This window comes from Crocodylus siamensis, chromosome 11 (assembly GCF_052110815.1).
Source record: "Crocodylus siamensis isolate JL-2025a chromosome 11, ASM5211081v1, whole genome shotgun sequence".
NCBI classification, from domain to species: domain Eukaryota; kingdom Metazoa; phylum Chordata; order Crocodylia; family Crocodylidae; genus Crocodylus; species Crocodylus siamensis.
This window is the reverse complement of record NC_143405.1, coordinates 7,888,333-7,908,671: the sequence shown is the minus strand read 5'-3', so window position 1 is coordinate 7,908,671 and position 20,339 is coordinate 7,888,333. Positions and strand designations below refer to the sequence as shown.

The 20,339-nt window shown below is 40.6% G+C and overlaps 1 protein-coding gene across 1 annotated transcript in view; it reads right to left on the bottom strand.

The window, feature by feature from the left end:
- Positions 1-20,339, bottom strand: part of MED27 (mediator complex subunit 27) — a 147,374-nt gene that overhangs the window by 26,600 nt on the left and 100,435 nt on the right. Inside the window, exons 4-5 of the mRNA XM_090022224.1 lie at positions 17,863-17,956; positions 3,086-3,193 (exon numbers count right to left, since the gene is read on the bottom strand). Of these exons, the coding sequence (XP_089878350.1) occupies positions 3,086-3,193; positions 17,863-17,956 (202 nt within the window). The remainder of the gene's footprint in view (positions 1-3,085; positions 3,194-17,862; positions 17,957-20,339) is intronic.

Genomic DNA, 20,339 nt, shown 5'->3' with positions numbered 1-20,339 from the left:
TGCCTGGCCTCAGTTTTTAAAGTACCAACATGTATACCACTCCCCACAAATCTCTATTTGTGTTTTGTTCACATCTGCAGCCCAGAGGACCCTGACACTGTTTTCCTTTTAAAAATCAAAACCACACAAAAGTTGGCTATACCTCTATTCTACCTACATGTCTCTCCCACCCCATTCTGTCCCCCTATCAACTACCAAATCCACCTTCACATATAATCCTCCAATTCTGGCATCCTTTTCCTTGTTTGGCATATTCTTGTTAGGGGACTAGTCTTACCCGAGTTGCCTCATCAGTCAGAAATTCCCTTCCTACTCTATTTCCTCCGAGACGCTTCCTTTCCACATTTTACTTTCACTGGTTATTGGATCTGCCTCCCAGAAGCGCTAGCAGGATTAAGTGAATACTGTCTGTAAAGCAATCTGGCCAAGTTCAAACTTCCCTCTCTATTCAGCTTATGATAAAAGACAGAAGGGTGGGAACTGCCACACCACCTGAGACCACTTAGTTGAGAATTTTTGCTTCTGACTGTGAATATCATATGCATCCTAGCAATATACAAGAAATTCTAAAACAGACAATTATGAAGTAACCTGCTCATTAGGACAATATCTCCCAAATGCCCAGTGAGATCCTGAACATTACTCTTTTTCTCTGTCTTTTATGAAAAAAACAAGTTATCTGAACTCCTTATAAGCTTTTCCTTTCACTTCTATTCCTCTGTCTCTCTTCCAAATGCTGCTTTTCTCAGCTCAGGCTGGGAACTGAAAAGCTAGAGTAGCGCCGTGAAACCTCACTCAAGTGCTTTATCCAAAGTGCCTGCTGAAAAGGAATTGGACTCCACTGTAATAGCAATTGACTATAATCGCTCGTTCCCAGCAGGCCCAATAAGTAAAGTGAATCATTGCAAGAGTACAACCCCACTCTTCCTCACCAATTACCAACATAGTTAATTAGGGAACAACAAGGAGCCCCCCGTTTGTCAATCTACGTTCCAGTTGGCTCAAATAACAAGCTACATATTTATTCTCTGCTTCGCACCAAATCTAGTCCCAATTTAAGTGCGTAAGATGTGATAGAGTTGTGCCTCTTTATACCTGCAATAAAATTTGGGCCCAAGTCCAAGATTGGTAAAGATCTGGGTTGGCCCACTGGAACTGTACGTGCACCGCCATGCAAATGACACGGATCCACTCAGACAAGGTTCTTTGGGTGATCCACTCAGCATCTTCACTGCAGGAGTTTGCAGAGCCTGGGAGTCGAGCTAACATGATATACTACTCTTGAGACGTAACACTGACCTAACCAACTGTCCAACGCTGGGCCCCCTGTTTCATGAATAACCTTTATTAGTTTGCTTGTAACTAAATGCAGTATTACTATATTTCAAGGGAGCTTAAAAAGGCATGAGAATCAGACAAAATATACCACACACCTGAGTGCCACATGATATAAGAACTCATCATCAAGCTCTATCGGTGCTTTAAGGAGAGTAAGAGTATCATTTTTCTTTGCAAGACAAACTTTTGAAGCTCAAGAAGTCAGGTTTTTTTCAGTAACATTCAGAATCTCTCTCTTGCTCCATGGTGTATAGTAGAGAGATTTTTGTTCCATATGTGTAGTTACAGCTGATTTGCATTATTAAGCAGGCTTTAAAAAAAAAAATACCAGGCAATTCTTGTTTTTCTATTTCCCTCTTTTTGTTTCCCCCAGAGGGAAAATTTCTTACCTGGAAAATGAAGTTGTAAATCAACTCCTAACCTCTTCTGTGGAAAAGAGGATCAAACTCAGAGCTACTGAACCTAGGGTCAGTTCGTAATGTGCTGCTATATGTTAAAACACAGTTATCTCTTTTGAAAGAAAAAACCCCCCCATCACCTCATTATAACATGGCCTATGGGTGCTGAGTACTCATCTACATATAATGAACTTTGTATTTTAATAGGATTCATAATAAGAAGAGAAAGCTCCAGAGAAAATGGGAAAGGCAAAGGTGCTTAGTACTTGTTACCAGCAAAGAGCGAGTCCTAGCGGGTATCTCAACAAGAGAGCCCATTCCATTTGGAGGAGAGAAACCAACTGAGCTGAAGGCTGTCAGGTCCCATTACCATCTTCTGATGCTCTACAGAGAGCCATACGGAGTGTATGCAGTCAAAAGAAATTAGGGGGTTCAAGCAGGACGAATTCTTCATAAAGCAAATCACTCATGGAAACAGGTTACCCTTCCTTTAATAGCTGCTGTTCAAGACGCACTATTTCCAACAAACAACTTACTGAGGACAACCAATGATTTCATTGCTGAGCTTATCAAGTTGAGTGCAAAAACTAGCCCAAGATTTCCCAGTGGCTCTCAAAAAAGAGAAATGCTGAACCCTGGGCTATTGAAGAGCTGGTACACTGACAAAAATATTCCCTCAGTAGACACTATTAATGAGGCAACTGGGGTCCAAGGTGATAAATTAGAAATTCAAGCAAGAGCATCAAGGCTTAGAGAAAAATCAGATGTTTGGGTATGAAAATTCTGAGCAAAGTGTGTTAAATTTAAAGTGAACTGTTTTGCACATTTCATCAAAAATGAAATGCTTTCATTTTTTAAACAAAATCCTCATAATTCCTCAAGCAGGAAACAACTATGGCCACCTGAAACCCAAGATCTTGCTCCTGCCTTTGTTTCAAGGTCATTTGCATCATCACAGAACCTCACAGGAGGTGAGAGGCTTCATACCAGCTATGAACCAACTGCCCGGAGGAGTTTTCCATCTATTGACTCCTCTGTGAAATCCTATGAAATATGAACTTTCCTTTCTACCCAGGAGAACTTTTACAATCTTTTCTCCAGTGCCTGATGAAGGGTGTTTGTGCCCAAAAGCTTGCAATTAAAGATTATTTTTGCAAAAACCTTGTTGATCTAATAAAAGATATCATTTCTACTACAAGTCCTTACACAACATCAGAACAGATACTTGGGATGGCTTCATGTTAGCACAGACACTTGTGATGGGATTCTTCTTTTTTTATATGCTTTAAAAAAAAAAAAAAGACATCACAAGCATAAATTTTAAACTGCTGGAAATGTGATCAACATACCTTGCCATCTTCAGTGTAGACGTTTTCATTATATCCTTTTACTATTGTCCGGTCAATGAAGAGACTCCGCATCACCACTATCACTTTTAGCACTTTTCCTAAGGTAACCTGTCAATTAAAGGATAACAAAACCAAAGTTGAATGAGAGCTGGTGATGTTGGCATTTCACAAGGTCATGGAGTTAACAGCTCACGTTGTTAAAATTTCAGTTTGCAACATTTTACTGAAAGACTAAAATAAACATCTAAAAGACTGTGTGTGTGAGGAAGAGGCAGATTAAGAGACATGGAATAAACAGTGTCATTCATTTGTGACTAAAAAATGTATGAATTCATGACATTCACTAGTGCAGACAGGACACTGTCAAGCAACTCTCTCCCACTTACCTTAACAAAACAATTCAATGATATGTCAAAAATAATGAGCAAATGTTATTATTTTCAACATATTTTCTATGCCTTATGCCTTCAACATTACTGCATTCTTAGAGAAATACTTTGGAAAAAAAAAAGCAATTAGACTTTGCTCACCCTGCCCTTGAAATACATGTTATGGGTCTGAAGCAAAACATTTTCACACTAATAAAAATGTAAAGCCTGAAAGCTGTTCAAAAAAGGGGAAGAAGTTCAAGTGGGAAGAAGCTGGAGTTACGAAACAAAGTAAAGTAGTATTTTCAGTGGTTTCTCATTTACTCTTGTAAGGGGTCAAAGTGAAGAGAGTAAAACTGGCATCAAGGGAAACAAGCAGAGGCTGGCTGAGCATAGAAACATATAATCCTAAATTATATTATTGACAAAATACAATTAAGAAGGCATTTTAATATAAAAATCAATTTGCATTTCAAAGATTAATTTGCATTTCAAGATTGTTAACAAGATACATGTCTAACATGGATTTTTGTCTTCGTGCTTTGCTACACATACAGTCTCACAGAGTTTTCCCTCCACCATAAAAAAGCACAGAAGTCAGAACTGGAACTGGTTTATTTAAATCCATCTCCCTGCAAGTGGAAGACAGCTTTCTATTATATTTTCCAGCATTTTGTCCAGTCACGATTAAAGCATACTAGAGGGACTGTGCTTCTACTGCAAACCTCAGACAATTTCATAGATTTTAGGGGCTGGAAGGGACCTTACAGATCATGGGGTCCAGCTCCCCTGCACCTGGGTGGGAAAGACTACTGGAGTCAGGTGATCCCAGCAACTGGATGTCAAGAGAAGATCGCCAGGGTGGGTGACTGTACCACTTCTGGGGGAAGCCTGCTCCAGACCCTCAGCACTTGGCTTGTAAAGAAGTTTTTCCTTATGTCTAGCCTGAAGCCATCTTCAATCAGCTTGTGCCTATTATTTTTTGTCCTTCCCTGGGGGGCCTTGGTGAATAGATGCTCCCCCAAACCCTGATGTACACCCCTGATTTATTTATAGGCTGCATCCAAGACCCCCCTGAGTCTCCTCTTCTCCAGGCTGAACAGTCCCAAGTCCCTCAGCCTTTCCTCATATGTCTTGGTCTCCAGACGTCTAATCATGCATGAGGCCCTCCTCTGGACTTGTATCGAGCTTCTCCGCGTCCTTCTTGAAGTGCGGACACAGTACTCCAGCTGCTCTCTCACCAAAGCCGAGTAAAGTGGGAGGATGCCATCCTTTGCCCTGCTCAAGATGCCTCGGTGGATGCATGCTAGCATTTGGTTAGCTCTGCCAGCTACAGCATTGCATTGGTGGCTCATGTTCATTTTGTTGTCAGTCGGGACACCCAGGTCTCGTTCAGTTGTGTTGCTAGCAAGCAGAGCACTGCCGAGCCTGTAAGTGTGTTGTGGGTTATTTCTCCCCACTCTCCTTACTCTACAGAACACTGCTGAGGGAAGATCAGTCACAAATCCCTGACCCAAACACATTCTTCTGCTTGAAACAAGGTCACCTGGAAAGACCCTCTTCAGGGTCAGAGCCCTGGACCTGTGGACTATACTGAAGTCCCAAAGAGAAGCAGGGTCTCTAACTTGTATGTAAATGTGCAACAGCTCACTGTGAAAATCTGAGGCAGTGAGGTAAGAACATCTCAAGCACAACTGCACAGTGGACTGACTAGAGGAAGCTGTTGTAAAGCAGACTTCAAAACCTGCTGAAGGAAAGTGTAATAAGGGGGAAGGACCTTCAGCACTGGGTTGGACTGCCCATATTGGGAACTTGCTGTCTTCCTGCCCCGTGGATGGATTTCTTGATGTGTTGGGTTCTCTCCATGGTACTGGAACAGCTGAAAGCATGGCTCGTAGGTGCCGTGAGGCTGGAGTTTCATCAGTAGGTCTCAACTGGGGTGCCTTGAGACCCTATCAAGGATACCATGGAGCCAGAGCTGATGCTGTCGCCACTGCAGTCACTGCCCTGTTCACCTCTGTTTCTGAGACATGCCCAAAGAGCCAGGAACTCCTACTTGTAGCTGTTTCCTGATCCAAGTATAAAAGTGTCTCCTGGAAACAGGGGTATAGGTTGTAACCGTATTGGTCTCAGGACATGGGCAGAAAAGATTCCTTGGATAAACCTGATAATCTTTTATTAGACCAACTCAAATAGTTGGAAAAATTCTTCTTTGCAAGCTTTCAGGTACGCATACTCCTGGAAACAGGTGTGCAGGACAGTTCCACCACAGGGCACCATTGCAGCAGCCTGGAGATAAATCAGGGAAGCAGAAACCTTGAACAGTGGTTCTCAGCTGGTGAAAGTGTAGCATGCCTGTTACGAAAGTACCTCACCCAGTTAACAGTTGAGAACAATCATAGGTTTTTCTCATTCAATCTTGACTATTCCCATGAGGACCAGGTAATTCTGTGTAAAGAAGAAAAGCATCCTCTCTGGAATAAAACTCCTGGCACTCAGTGCTGCTACTGGCAGTGAACAGGTCCATCACTGAGGGGCATCAGCTCTGTGATGCACACTAGCAGCTATCACCATTGCCATCACAAACAGGAGTCCACAAGATTGCTGCAAACTCCAGGAGGTGAACAGCCATTGAGCTTATTCTACACGAGTGACACGATGTCCACAACTTAATCACTTTCAGAAAATATGGGATGAGTGTATATCTCCCCATTTGTTTGTGCAGTACATCGCAGACAAGCTGCTCCTCAGGCTCTGACCAGTACGTTTTTGGAGAACACATCAGAAGGCCACATCACTAGCTTAATAGCTTCAAATGCCAAAAAAAATTAAATGGAGTCTGGGAACAAGTCCCTTGGATTTTGTAGGTAGTCCAAGTAGCCCCCACCCCAACTTGTACTGATATAACTGGCATTAAAATCATTTTCCAGGAAGATGAAAATGGTATCCCTCAACCTACATTTTTGGATTCCAGCCACTAATCCTATTCTGTGACTAAATGAGGTTGGACTATGACATTTTCATTCACTTCATTTCTCAACAGGACATAGACTAATGTGAGCCACAGCTGTGGGACTGCAAGTTTGGCAAGTAGTCATGTATGTGCCTATTAATATATATGGTTTAAAAGCCCAAATGTGACCCAGGGCTTAGCAGTCCCCATCAAGTCCATACTGTGAAGAGCCAGGTTTGATTACATCTTGTATACTAATAAATGCAGCCAACTCAAAACATCTCTCAGAGGGTAAGAGAGATAAGAGGGCAACAGAAAGCACGGAAGGACAGAGGTGGCATATTGTAAGCTTGCTACCATAGGTATGAGGTAGATTCATATCTACTGTAAAAAAGAAAGGAGATGCTGCATGGATAGCACTGCTCCCTGTCATCAACCAGAGGAGCTTATCTTAACTTCTTTATTACAGTCAATATATCTATGGTTGAGTTACTTCCCTTGAGTGCACACAGATGAAGGGAAAGTGTATGATGACCACTGTACAATGACCTAAGTTGCTGTGTGTACTCTGCTACTGATCTCTTGTACGTGTGACATGGAAGAAATCTGTGGGGCTGGGCAATTCAGAATCGGGAGGGCAAAACAGCAGCTTAAAGCTGCTCTCACTTCACAACACCCTGGATTGCTTTATGTCTATTAATAGTACAGTGTAAAATCTTACCCTTGATGCATATCCTTTAAATTTACGTGTGGATTTTTGTTCCTTTCTCTATTACTCACACTACTTTGCATAGCCATTACATATTTAGCTTTTAATACTCTCCTAAATCATACCCTTTAATCCCTGATCATTTTTGTTGCTCTTCTCTTTACTCCCTCCAGCTTGTTAATATCTTTGTGGTAACAAGATGCCAAGGACTAAATGCAATATTCCTTCCTCTTCCGTGAATAAATACCAAGAATGCCACCTTTTAATACCATCAGTCTCCATAGGGTTATGCAGTTCAGAATATCCATTTGGCTCCAGAAAATGTGTTTCCACTATGGGAACAAAGGAAACCAACATCATGCTGCCAAGTGTGCAGTGAAATATTTAAAACTAATATATTAAGAAAACCCATAAACAAATACACTGTCATTTTAAAAATCAAAATATTAAAGACTGTGGATAAATTGGAAAGATCACAAGCCTATTTTTTATTTGTCTTGTTTACAAAATAATAAACGGCAGCTTTTATTTTAGTTTACTATTACAGTAGGCAATCATTTTAAAGAACTTCATTAAATAATCCCGGAGATTCCCCACACATATGCTACTTTGCATTTATATTATTTGCCGAAAAATCATTGACATATTTTGATTTTCTAAAAACACTGAGTAGATATTGAAGACGTTAAAAGAGAGTTTCTCTAGGCAAATGAATTGTGAATTTAAGTTTATTTGGATAGGTATTAGTAAAAGTTGTCTTTTGTGGAAATTCTAAGTTTTATAAATAATCCATTAAAAAGTAAGAGTCAACCTGATTGCTGTTAATATTATATGTGAAAATGTATTTTGTCAACAGTGAAAAGCTATGCAATGAAAAGACTGCATAAAAGTTCATTTTTGCAAGGGACGTTTCTAGGAGGCTAATCGCATATTTTCTTCACACAAAGACACACAAACATAGACACACAATCTTATATCTAAACAAATCACTAGGGCTCTTATCAATCACATGCACTTTAGACAGGCAATACACTGCAATGTGGCATGTTGTAATGGTATGAGATTGGAGCTGTTATCCTTCTTGGAAGTAAAAAAAAAAAAAAAGCCATGATTGAGCAGTGCAAGTCATTCTAAAAAAAACTGCAGATAAAAAACCTTTAAAACCACCATCATGCATCTTAGATATGTCACCAGCCCGGAGCTTTTAAACTGTATTAAGAGTACTATTGTACCTGTCCACCAAGTGCATTAGTTACCATGAAAATAATTGTGCAAAATTCAGAAAAAGAAATAAAACAAATACATAGAAAACTCTTACAAAAATGAACCAAAATAGCTTTCCTACATGTAAGCACACAGAGACTTTTCATTCCAGTGTCACTGGCTCTTTCAAGACTAGAAGAGCTTAGTCCCCATTCAGCATACTCCCATCTCCTGATTTCCAGCAGCTTAAAGTTATCATGCCTAGCCCAAAGGGTCAAAATATGGCAGACTTCAGTTGTGGTCCAACAGATCACCCAATGCAGAGGAATAAAACACTAAAAGCTCTAACAGAGGGAGTAATTTGATAGTACTACTTGGAGTACCAGCAGTGCAAGTCTCTTCCCCTGGAGGTCAAGCTCCACTTTGCCAATCCCTCTTTAATGAACATTAAATGTGCCCCCTGACCTCTGCAGATAACAATCAAACAGGATGACTTCCCTGTGCAGAACAGCTACCTTTCCATTGTATTAAAAGGGAAAAAATGTTGCTTTCTTAAAGTCAACTTTTCCCATTAAATTTCAACTTCATCTGTCGATACCCTGTTAGACAGCACTTGGCTTTTTAATATTTTGCCTGTAGGATATGTGCCAACTTGCCCTTGATGTAGAAAATTTTAATTCAAATCAATACATGTACAAGGTCACTTTAAAATTCAATTAATATGAATGGAAAAATATGCCTCATAGTTCTGAGAGCTGAAAATGGAACAGTTGCAAGTTAAACACTCATGCGGCTCCTTGTTTCGGTTTGTGTCTACTAACAATGCTGTTTTAACTTGCTTCTAAGTACTACAGAGCAAATCTGCCAGTTGGGATATTCATAATGCCCTTGCTTAGTGTCATAGGCAGCTCCCAGAGAAGGTGGTCGTCTTAAGAACACAAAATTCACTGAAACCTGCAACACTGCTGTGAGCTTTACGGACAAAGACGTGTAAAATAAAAATCCACTGGTAAAATCCTAGATTTAAAAATGTTTTACACCTACCACTAACAGAACTCTCCAAGTGCACAAGAGGAACGTTTCATGCAAAGAATGGGGGACATATACAGACTCCTATAAAATGATAAGATTCTTACTGTTAGAAAAGAAAATGAATATAGTGTTAGCTCCTCCAAACTGGATGCATCTACACAAGACATTTCCTGTGCAGTTGACTAATTAGCAGCACAGTAAATGTCTCAGCGCCTACATGCATATTAAGCTGGAGTACACTAATTTACTCTGCAGCAGGATAGTACTTATCAATACAAGCACTATCCTGCTGCAGAGTTAAAAAAAAAAAAATCTGCAGCAGTGCACATGTAGACACTGCCCCAGCTGGCTAGGGCATGAGGGTGCTTTAGTGCGGGGGCTGCTTGCCAGCTAGCCCCACGCTGAAGCTCCTTTGTGCCCTAGCCAGCGCCTCCACAGCACAATGAGCTGGGGGGGGGGCAGCCCCTGGTTTCCAGGCTGACCCCCAGGGCCCCCTGCCAGCCGGGGCTGCTCTGCTCAGGCTCCATACTCTGCTCCAGAGTTAATTGCTCCCAGGCACACGTTCAAATGGCACACCCAGGAGCAATCAACTCCAAAGCAATAAGCTCCACAGTTTATTCAGGCACCGTAATTGCTTATGAAGATGTACCCACTGGTTTAACACTTAAGTAAACGGTTTAAATTTTGTTTGGAGAAAATTTCTTTGAATTTCCCTTCTAACCTTGCCTCTCCACTGAAGGTTACACCAAACTGGTGGGCTCTGAAAGACACTAGCTGAACGGTGCAATAAACATCCTCTCAGAGTTATTTTGCATTTTATGTAAAGGGAGAGGTTGCTAAAGGCAGCAAGCTCCAATACTCTGCAGGAAAATTCCCAAAGCTCCATATTTCCTTTCAAAGTCCCAGGGAATCCTCACCCGATTTGAAATGCAGATGCTCTGCAATGCAGAGCTAAACTGGCAAAAAACATTATGTTCAGTTAACTTGGAGACCTCGTGGCTAATGTCAAAAGGAGTGTGAATTTATATGTGCATGTGTGTGCTTTTGTTCATTTCATGAGAGAGTAATGCATCAGCAAATTAAAAGCATAACCAGCTCGGGTACACTTGCCAGCAAAAGGCCAGCCACCTGCTCCTTGCAAAATAGCCAGACCTAGACTTTTTATCGGTTGCATCTTACTAATCAGCAGAACAACTGAAAATCATAACGCATGTGAATTAAAAATAAAAGTAGTAGAAAGGAAGAGGTGTTCAACTAGTCACTGTCTCTCTCCACTTCTCCCCCTCTCTCTCTCATCTGCTGCTGGTATGAATGCTGCGCTTTCTTCTACATGCTCATTATTCTTTAATGATGCCTATTTGTAAATAGCAAGATAGGATGCAATTAAGCCATTAGAGGCTAAACAAACAAACATGCTAATTAGGTGCTTTACAAGGATTTTTTTCTTATGTGGGGGCTGGAATTTACCTTTCATTAATCTAACCTAATTGCAATAGTGCACGTTAAAAAGTCAACATAAATTAAGGACTTTAAATGATTTCCCCATATTAAGGATGAGCTGGTGATCTTTTCCCGCAATAACAAGGCATATTCCGTTAATAAGGAGAACAAACTGGCAAACAATATTGCTGAAAGGTTAGAAGACAGATTTTGCCAGTGGTCCAGTTACATTTATGGTACAATTATCTGAGTCCAATGGAAGATTAATTCGCTACTAAAGACTTAATGATTTCCTAGACTTTTTTTTTTTTTAATTCTAAACTATAATGTTCTAGTAATGTTACAAAGGATAAGGATATCTAATTTACATCAACATACACCAAGCTCTACTGATGTGCGCCAAGATGGATTTGTGGCCCTTTATCTGGCTAAATCCAGTCCGAAAGGAACTGAAGGAGAGTGTATTCATCTCCAGTCCGCCATCACCAATCTCCACTCCATTTCTTCCTCCTTTATCAAGAGGCACCTCTTCATCTTAACAAATCTTTCCAAAAAGTAGCAACACACTCCTTTTGTTCAGCCCAACATATCTGCTTATAAACTTCACTGGCTCCATACCAGTTCTTCCCCAACTACAACATATAATTCAACTTTCTCTCTCAACTCGTGGCTCCTATCCTAAGATGACAGTCAAGAACCAGCAGCAGTCAAGGCAGTCATGACATGGTGTTCAAGAGAAAAAAGGGTTTGAGATTGGCCCTTCTAGCTCTAAACCTAGCAAAACACCCTCTGCTTCAGTCACCCAGATTAACACTGGAAATTGCCCAGTCTCTACGATATCAAACACCTAGCGAATAAAGACATCTGGTCATTAAATTGGCTCCTTAGAGACCATGCAAGTATACTGTAAGTACAAGAAGTATTTACAACAGTCACCTATAAAACTTGGTAATTTTGCTTTATAACAACAGATGAAGGAATACTGCAAATAAGGATAAAATGTTAAAGAGTGGTTCTCAACCATTTTAGACTGGAGGAACCCCTCAACAGACTTGAGAAACACCTTGGAGAATGCCAGCATTTAGTGCTGACTTGTTTTTTGACTACAGAAAAATAGAATATTTCTTCCATTGCAAAGAACTGAAGACGACCACAGCAGATCAGAATGTTTTTGATGCTATGGATTCCTATCTGAAATTTCAAGGTTTAACATTTTTGCATACCTAACAGTGCTAACATTGAGTGGCACCCCACAGCACCCTTGAAAGGACAGGCTCCTAGAGTGCTGCGGCGTCCGAGTTGAGAATCACTGATCTAAAGGAATTACCAGATTTTTAAAAGAGAACACTTATTTTGATTAGCATTTTGGAAAAAAGATTATTTGTAAAATGAAAAAATAACCAGTCTTAAAACTGTTCCAGTCAAGGATGACATAACCAATTGAGTGCAACTTAGCAGATAAATACACTACAGGAAAAATGAATGCTTAAATGATCTGAGGATTAGAGTCTATAGAAAAAATTCAGTCAATGGCTTTTTTTTGTCAAATAATAAAACCACAATATCTTGGCTCCCAATAGAAAGCAGCATCAATCTTCACTAGAGAACCCATGCTACGTATACTATATATAAAACCAAAGACTGAACTGAAAAAAAAATAATTCCATCTTAGTGAACAGATGTCTAGCCCATTTGCAATTAATACGACCCACTTCCATACAATCAGGCCGCTTAAAATGCCTGGAACAAGATTTAAAAATTGAAATGCAAATTCATCTGATTTTAATGAGAATAAATGGAAGCTATAGACAAATCTGCCTCCTTCCTGAGCATAAAGAATGGAAGGGAGAAAGAGTAGGTAAATTCTAGCTAACCCTGTAAATGTATACAGTTAATTTATAATCAAAAAGGTTGTTGATAACACAATGTGGAAAAAAGAAAGAAGAACATGGTGGCTGAAAGGAGTTTTGTTTTGGCAGAAACCACCTTCCAAAATTAGAATTTAGTTATACAAAACCACGCTTCCGAACAACAAATTAAAAATCTTCCAGTATTTTTAAACATGCTTTCCCCAGGGCTTATACATATTGTAGTGCTCTTTTTATATACATTTACAACACTAGAAAGTAGTCTCTGAAAGCCAAGCTCTATTTCTGACTCCAGCAATAATAATCTGTTGCACAACTATAGACAAGTCATAGCTTCTCTGCACCCCATCTGTAAAATAAGCCCTTTGTAATGCCTGAATATAAAACTGCTACTATATATAGATACTATTAAAATTTCATGCTGAATAATCTTCTGAATTTTGACAATGGTAAGTACGTGGACCAAAACAACCACACCATCAAAAGATGTCACTAGAAACAGTGTTGTGTATCCAGGGTCCCAGCAGGTTAACCAGTCAAAGGAATAAAAAGACCAAAGCATTTGATTAATTAAGGCACCTTATGTTCTTACTGTATTAGGGGAAGTTTATCTATTTGCTGTCCCAATGCAAATACTTCATGCAACTTGAACAACAAAATCAAAGAAAAACCTTAAGGATTCTTTTGCTCATTCTGCTGCTACAGCAAATTAATTTTGCATGCCACTTTTATTAAAGCTGATAAACGGGATGTTTATCTTCTTTCATGCACAGATGTGATTAAAAGATTAATTGAAAAATCAATAGCGTAGATTGGGATTAAAACAGCACACTGAAAAGCCATGATGAACTGCTTTTAAAATCAGTTGAGGATTTCACGTGGCTCTGAAAGGTTTCTATTATTTATGCATTTGGTCTATGCAGTGTAAAAGTCCAGACTAAGGAGACACAACTGCTGTGCATACATCTAAAACCCTGAAAATTTCTACCGTCTGCAGAAAGCAGCAGCCACAAAGGACTGCATGTAGAAACTTTCAGAAACAATCTTTATGCTCTTGGGAATGGTTTAGTTTTTCTTTTTTGCTCCTGGTTGCGGCTTCTTTGGAAAGATGCAACCTGTACAGGGAGAGCCAAACTTCCTATTGAAGGATGCTAGAAGTGAAGAGCAAGCCCACTGCTCTAATCTTTGTTTACCAGCAAACACCTTTCAAGTAAGAACCATCACTTCTGGGATGCCGAATGAGTTGCAGATTGTAGTAGTCCCACATGCACTAGCTAAGGCTGAAAAACCATTCGTTTATAACTTTCTGAAACACTTGCCTAATGGGCTGAAACTTTCCCTACTAACATCCTCTCCTTTAGGCCATTTATTGGGAAAGGCTGAGCAAACCCCTTCAGCCATTTTGAAGCTAGTAAGTGGTCTAGCAAACGCACATTTTCCCACTTGTGAATTACTCAGAGCTATTATTTTCCCTGCAAAGATGGTTAAGAATAATTAAGCGTTAGAACTTCAAAATGACACCCAAGGAGACCTTAATAAACAGAACATATGCTACCAGGTGTGAAATAAAAACACATACGAATAGCAACGCAAAGGATCGACCTCTTCGTGAGAATTTTCTCCACGGGGGCTGCACATGGAATTGTCTTGCCTTTGAATATTTGAGCCAGGGGGACAAAAATCATATCCTCACTGAAAACCAAACAGGAGGCTGGAGTCCCTGACAAGAGGATGGTCTCTCAGTCTCTGCACTTACCTTCTCCTAAGGTGCCGAGAAGCAGAATTCCAGGAATGTCCCCTGAAGCCGCCCGGAAAGAGTCCCTAATGCACAGCGTTAACTTCACCCTACCTGAGGGAGCTTCCCACCTACACCTCCCTCCACCCGCCAGTGTTTCCAACCCAGTGTATCCCCTCCATGGCCAGCTTCGCACTGTTTTCATCCCTTCCACTTGCCATCGTACAATCTAGCTTGATTTTTAAAACTGAGGGTCACACTACTTTGGGCATTCTTGCTATATTTCTCTATCTTGCCAGTACCCTCATAAATAAGCCTATAGATCCCACCAGGAAACTGAATTGTGAGATCAGGTGTTGGATGCCCCACAAGCAAAATAAGATGACTCACCAACCTCTACCTCAAAAAGCTTCCAAATGAACAGAGGTTTTCACCCCTTTTGGGTCTGTGTACCTCTGGCGGCTAGTTGGGAAGGAAGGGGTCCCCAGCGGATGGACAACAAACGGGGGCTCCCCCAGAGGGCGGCTGACAAACAGGTGGGGTGGGAAGGGTCCTCCAGTGGCCAACCAGCAGTGGAAGCATCAGTGGCAGAAGTGCTGGGTGGGGGGGTACCCTCAGGTTGAAAAGCCTTGCAATACCTCTACGTGCACACCTGGTTAAAAACCCCTGCAGTAGAGCCTTTTTAACATGATGCAAGACCAGGGGCTAACAAAACAGTAGGGAAAGAATGGATTAAGGTTACATCGGTGAAGTCAAATGGTTACCTAATGAAGACTTGGTAAGGGGATTTATCTTTTTTTTTTTTCTAAACAAAATGAGCAATACCTCACAAACTACTTGGTGCTGGGGCAGAGCTGTTGGGCAAGCCCTGTGAATTGAACCACACCGACTTGGGACTTGTTTCTACCAAGCTTCACTTGTCCCCAGTGACAGAGGTGCTCATCTCACAGCCCATCTTATAACAACTTTCACAGGATGACTGGTGGGTGAAAACAGCAAAACCTTTTCCAGCAGTCAAGGCCAGATGGATAGTGCCATGTTAGCAACATCCACTGAGACAGATGGAAAAGAAGGAAAAGCTGCCTTGAGAGGAGAAACGACAAACCTGTCACGACCATATACAGCAAACACTTCGAAAACAAGGTTTTGTGATCACTGTTCCTGGAGTAGGTGAATGCCAAGTGAAGAGTGAATACCACTGGACCAGCACAGGGCAGGAATCTACTACCAATGGTGATGCCCCTGCTCAGTAAGTTGCTCTTTATCACAAAGCACAGGTTTCTTTTACAACCACAACTCTTTCAACCTAAATTATTTTCTCCAGTTTACACCTCACAAGTTCTGCAAATTTTACCAATTTGTTTTTGAAGCTTGATAAACACTTATTGACCTTGTCTCCCAGTAAATACAGACCAGATAAGGATACTCAGTATATGACACAGAGTAGTTTATGGCACAAATAAGTTCAAAGTGAGTAAATAAAAATTACTTTTTAAAATCACTTTATTTATTTATTTACACACAGAAAGGGTTAAATAAAAGAAAAAACCTAAGCGCAAGTTTCAAGGCATCATGGTAAATGAAAATATATGGTTTCTTAGGATTGTGCTACTGAATTCAATTTCTCATGGACTATATTGTACCCCTTGGCAAATTAAACAATAGCCGATTAAATGTTCCGAAGCCAGCCAAAGCTGGTTGCCTACTTTAACCTCCGACTCAGTTCATTTTTTAAAATAATTTTTGTCTTTTAAAAGAAAAAAAAAAATCAGTCAACTAACTAACCCTCCATTATTAACTGAAACTAAATATAATCACCATTAGATTTATTATCATGGATAAGTGAACTTATCCCTTCAAGAAGGGCAAAGGATATCTTTCCATAGAGAGGATTCCAAGGTCTACGGAGTCCATGAACACAACTCAAGATCTAAGTAACAATTCTGGCACTGAGTCACAAAAATCTTTAAACTTATGTTTTGCTGTTTGATTCAACCTTGGCTCAGACTGGATATTAAAAAGCAAGCTTTAACTCTTTGCCAAGAAGAAAAGGTAATACAATGCCTACTTGGATGCAATAATTACAAATCGGCACACGTTTTTGCAAGACTTTCTTTTCCCTTCTTAAAAAAAAATCAAGTTTAAATCATTACAGTAAAAGGGGTTTAAGTGGCCAACACCTGAAGGTGAAAATCCAGTATATTAAACTGGTTCCATAGCTCTGATGCTTGTTGCTTCAATGATTCTGATTTTAGATTCATTTTCACCTTCACTTTGTAAAAAAGGAACTATATATACATGCAAAATATATAATCTTTTCATAATTTTTTGTACAACAATGGGAAAGAACCCAATTGTAATCGGGAAATGCAGTGAAGCATAGATGGAAAAAGACTGAATAGGTCCCCCCCAGTTATAAGATACTGCTTTTCCATTTTATTTTCAATATGGTAAATAATGGAACGTCTACTTCCATCTCAATACAGTAAAAATAGCTACATTTCATACTGAAGTGTTCCACTGGCACAGCTCAACACTCTTCACTCAACACTCTTCACTTCAACAAGTTAATATGCTGCACTGGAAACTCTAAAGTCTCCTTCCTTGATATTAATACAACAGCTGTATGAGAAAATTGATGCGTTTAATAGGTTCTTGTGGAATGAAAGCTTGTTTGCTCAGGCAGAAGTAAGTCTAATACCTTAGACCTGTTTATCAATAAGCCAGTTTTTACTGTTCATGTACTCTGATGCCAACTTTCTGACTTCATCAGGGAATAGGAAATCACTGACCCAGAAACAATTTGGACAAGCTTATTTCACAGAGGATAATTTTTTTTTAAAGTTGTCATTAAATCTTCTCTCACTGCTAAGGCTGCTGAAGGCATGGTTAAAGTGTCTGAGGCCGGATAGGCTCTGTGTATTACATGATCATACCCAAGTAGTTTGGAGATTAACACAGAACATTATTCTCTTGAAGAGAAGGTACTTTTTCATCATTTACATCTCTTTTCAAACCCAAACGCCTCCGATTAAATACATTAACCGCTGCTACAACAGATGCACTATATCACATGAGGAAAATATGCATGAAGTAGATTTTATATAGAGGCAAAACCCTTTTGAGCAACATATCCTATAATCCACTGGCTGCTACTTATCAGTGAACTTAGTTATCACCCTTTCCTTTTACACTTCCCTTGCATAAGACTGGGACTCCCCGTTTGCAGTGTCTGCAGGCTGATATGCCTGCTTCTCAGGTCTCCCAAGAAGTCTTGCAGAACTGGCTGTCCTTACTTTTGGATTACTTCGCCTATATTTTCTCATCCTCCTTTTGAGAGAAAGCAGCGTGTGGTGTTGTTGTACAACCTCAAGAGTACTCTTTTGAAAAGGGCTTGGGGCTTTGGGGTATGTATGCCAGTGACTGTTATGCAACCCATCCCAAGCGAGTCCCTGAGAACTGAACTTACCAGAAGCATTGCAGAGGTACCATTGGGTCGGGATAGCTGGATGGACATCTCAGGGAACATCCTGTCAATGCGGTTGATCACATCATCAACATACCTACCAAACAAAACAGAAGCCTCAAATTACTCAAATGATACTGCCACAAGGAACCACTGTGATCCTCTGGTCTGACCTCCTGAATAATGTAGCCATTGGACTCCCCTGAATTAATTCCTATTTAAGCTACAGCATTTCCTTTAAAAACACATCCAACATTGATTTGAAAATTGCCATTATCGGAGAATCCATCACAACCCATAGTAAGTTTTTTCAACGGGTAATTACACTCGCTGTCTAAAATCTATACCTTATTTTTAGCTCAGTTTTGTCCGGCTTGAGTTTCAGGCCCTTGTCTGATGGACTGAAAGGGCCCATTATCAAACCTTTGTTCACTGTGAAGGTACTTTTCAGACCCTTAGGCCTCCACTTCTCTGTGATAAACTCAACAAATTGAGCTCCTTGAATCTAGACATGTTTTCCAATCCTTTATGCAACCTCATGGCTCTCCCCTGAACCCTGTTCAGTATGTCCACACCCTTAATGAATGGCCAACAAGAAAAGTGGACAGAGTTCTCTAGCAGCAAGCAGCCTAGAACCAAATGCACAGGGACTATCAACTTCCCACTACTCCTCCAGATGCCCTTGTTTAGCTATCCAACGATCATGTCATCTCTTTTAGTCATCGCATTTTTGGAAACATGTTCACCCTGCATAACAAGTCATTTTCAGAGTTACTGCTTCCCAAGACATTCCCCCATCCTATAAGCAAGGCCTATGTTCTTCATCCTGAGATATACATCTTTACATATAAGCACATTGAAATAAGTGCCTTCACTAGTGCCTAGCTTACCAAAAGCTGTAAACCGCTCGATATTTGTAACTTGTCCTCTTCATTATTTAGCACTCCCCAAGTACTAACATTTTACCAGGGAAGATCTTATGTTTGCTTCCAGGTCACAGATAAGGTAGGCTCAAAGCACTGGTCCCTATGCAAACTTCATAGAAACGTATCGTGTGATGACCATTCCCTGTGTACAACAATGTTTTGAGACAGCCATTTGTCTATTCCATTAATATGTGCCATGCTAATTATCTTACTGTCTAGTTTCTTAATCAAAATGCCATACGGTCACAAAGTCAACTGCCTTCCAGAAGTCTGAACATCTTTCTTTAACACTATAACCATTACCAACCAAATCTATGAAAGAATAAAACAGCATAAACCAGTTAAACTACCAGAACCAACAACTTGCGTTTCAGTCACGTACAGGTTTCAAAACCCACCTTTATGAGCAACCCAGCAGATAAGAAGCCGGAAGTTTTATTCTAGACTATATACACCAGGCACAGTGAGGAGGGGAACAAAAGGCAAGTTGGCCAATTTACAGGTTTCTCTCCTAATTAACTCTGGAATTCCAATGGACAAAATGTGCTCTCATTTTATTTCCCTCTCTAGTGAAATGCCTGAAATCAGTAGGAATCCTTCTGCCTCCTAAAGCAGAGCTCATCCAAGACTTACAAGCATTGTGAGGCTATCCCCTGCCATGCTTTCAATAATCCCCCACCTGAGACCGGTCAAGAATTGCTTTAAGACATTTTATAAACTGACTTCAGGTGACATTTGCAAGCATCACACACTCCATTACAATCTATTCATCAGTCAGAGTTAGTAGCACTTTATGAGCTCTAGTACTACATTTTGCACCACTGAACACTGTACAGGTGACACCCACCAGGAAAGCTCAGTGCTAGAAAAGCAATAAGACCGAAGTTAGCTTTGGAGCAATATGAAAGCCTACACCTAACAAAAACACCTGCTGAATAGTAAGTGCACCAAAACCAGAATTTCAGCATTGCACTCCTCCCTGCCAAGCTCTCTAAATTCAGCTCCACTCATACTGATGACAGCAAGGTTTCCTCCATTACTAATATATTTCCAAGGGACTTATAAGCTTAATATATTATAGCAGGGGTTGTGAACCAGGGCACGCATACCACTGGGGGTATTTGGGAAGGCCCTAGGGGGTACGTGGTGTTCCGCTAAGCACCCTGTCGCATTTGGCCCCCTGCTAGACCGGCCGCTGGGGGATCCCCCCAGCTCCACATCCAAAAGGGGGTACCCACCAGGAGTACCACTCACCAGAAAGGGTACACTCCTCAAATAAGGCTGAAAGGCCCTGCATTATAGTAAACAATACAGCTGAGAGATCATGCCTGTGTGCATTAATCCTACCCTTCCAGTTCACAGATCATTTGCATCCTCAAGACCCGGGGTGGCCAACCCACAGTGTGCACGCCACAGACAGCCTGTGTGTGTGATATGCAGAAGATCAGGAAGGGGACTGGCAGCACAGTGGCAAATAGTGCAAAGAGCAGAAAAAAAGGCAGCAGATTAGGCAGGAGAAGGGGATCAGAGTGGCTCTCGGGGAGGGCTCACAGC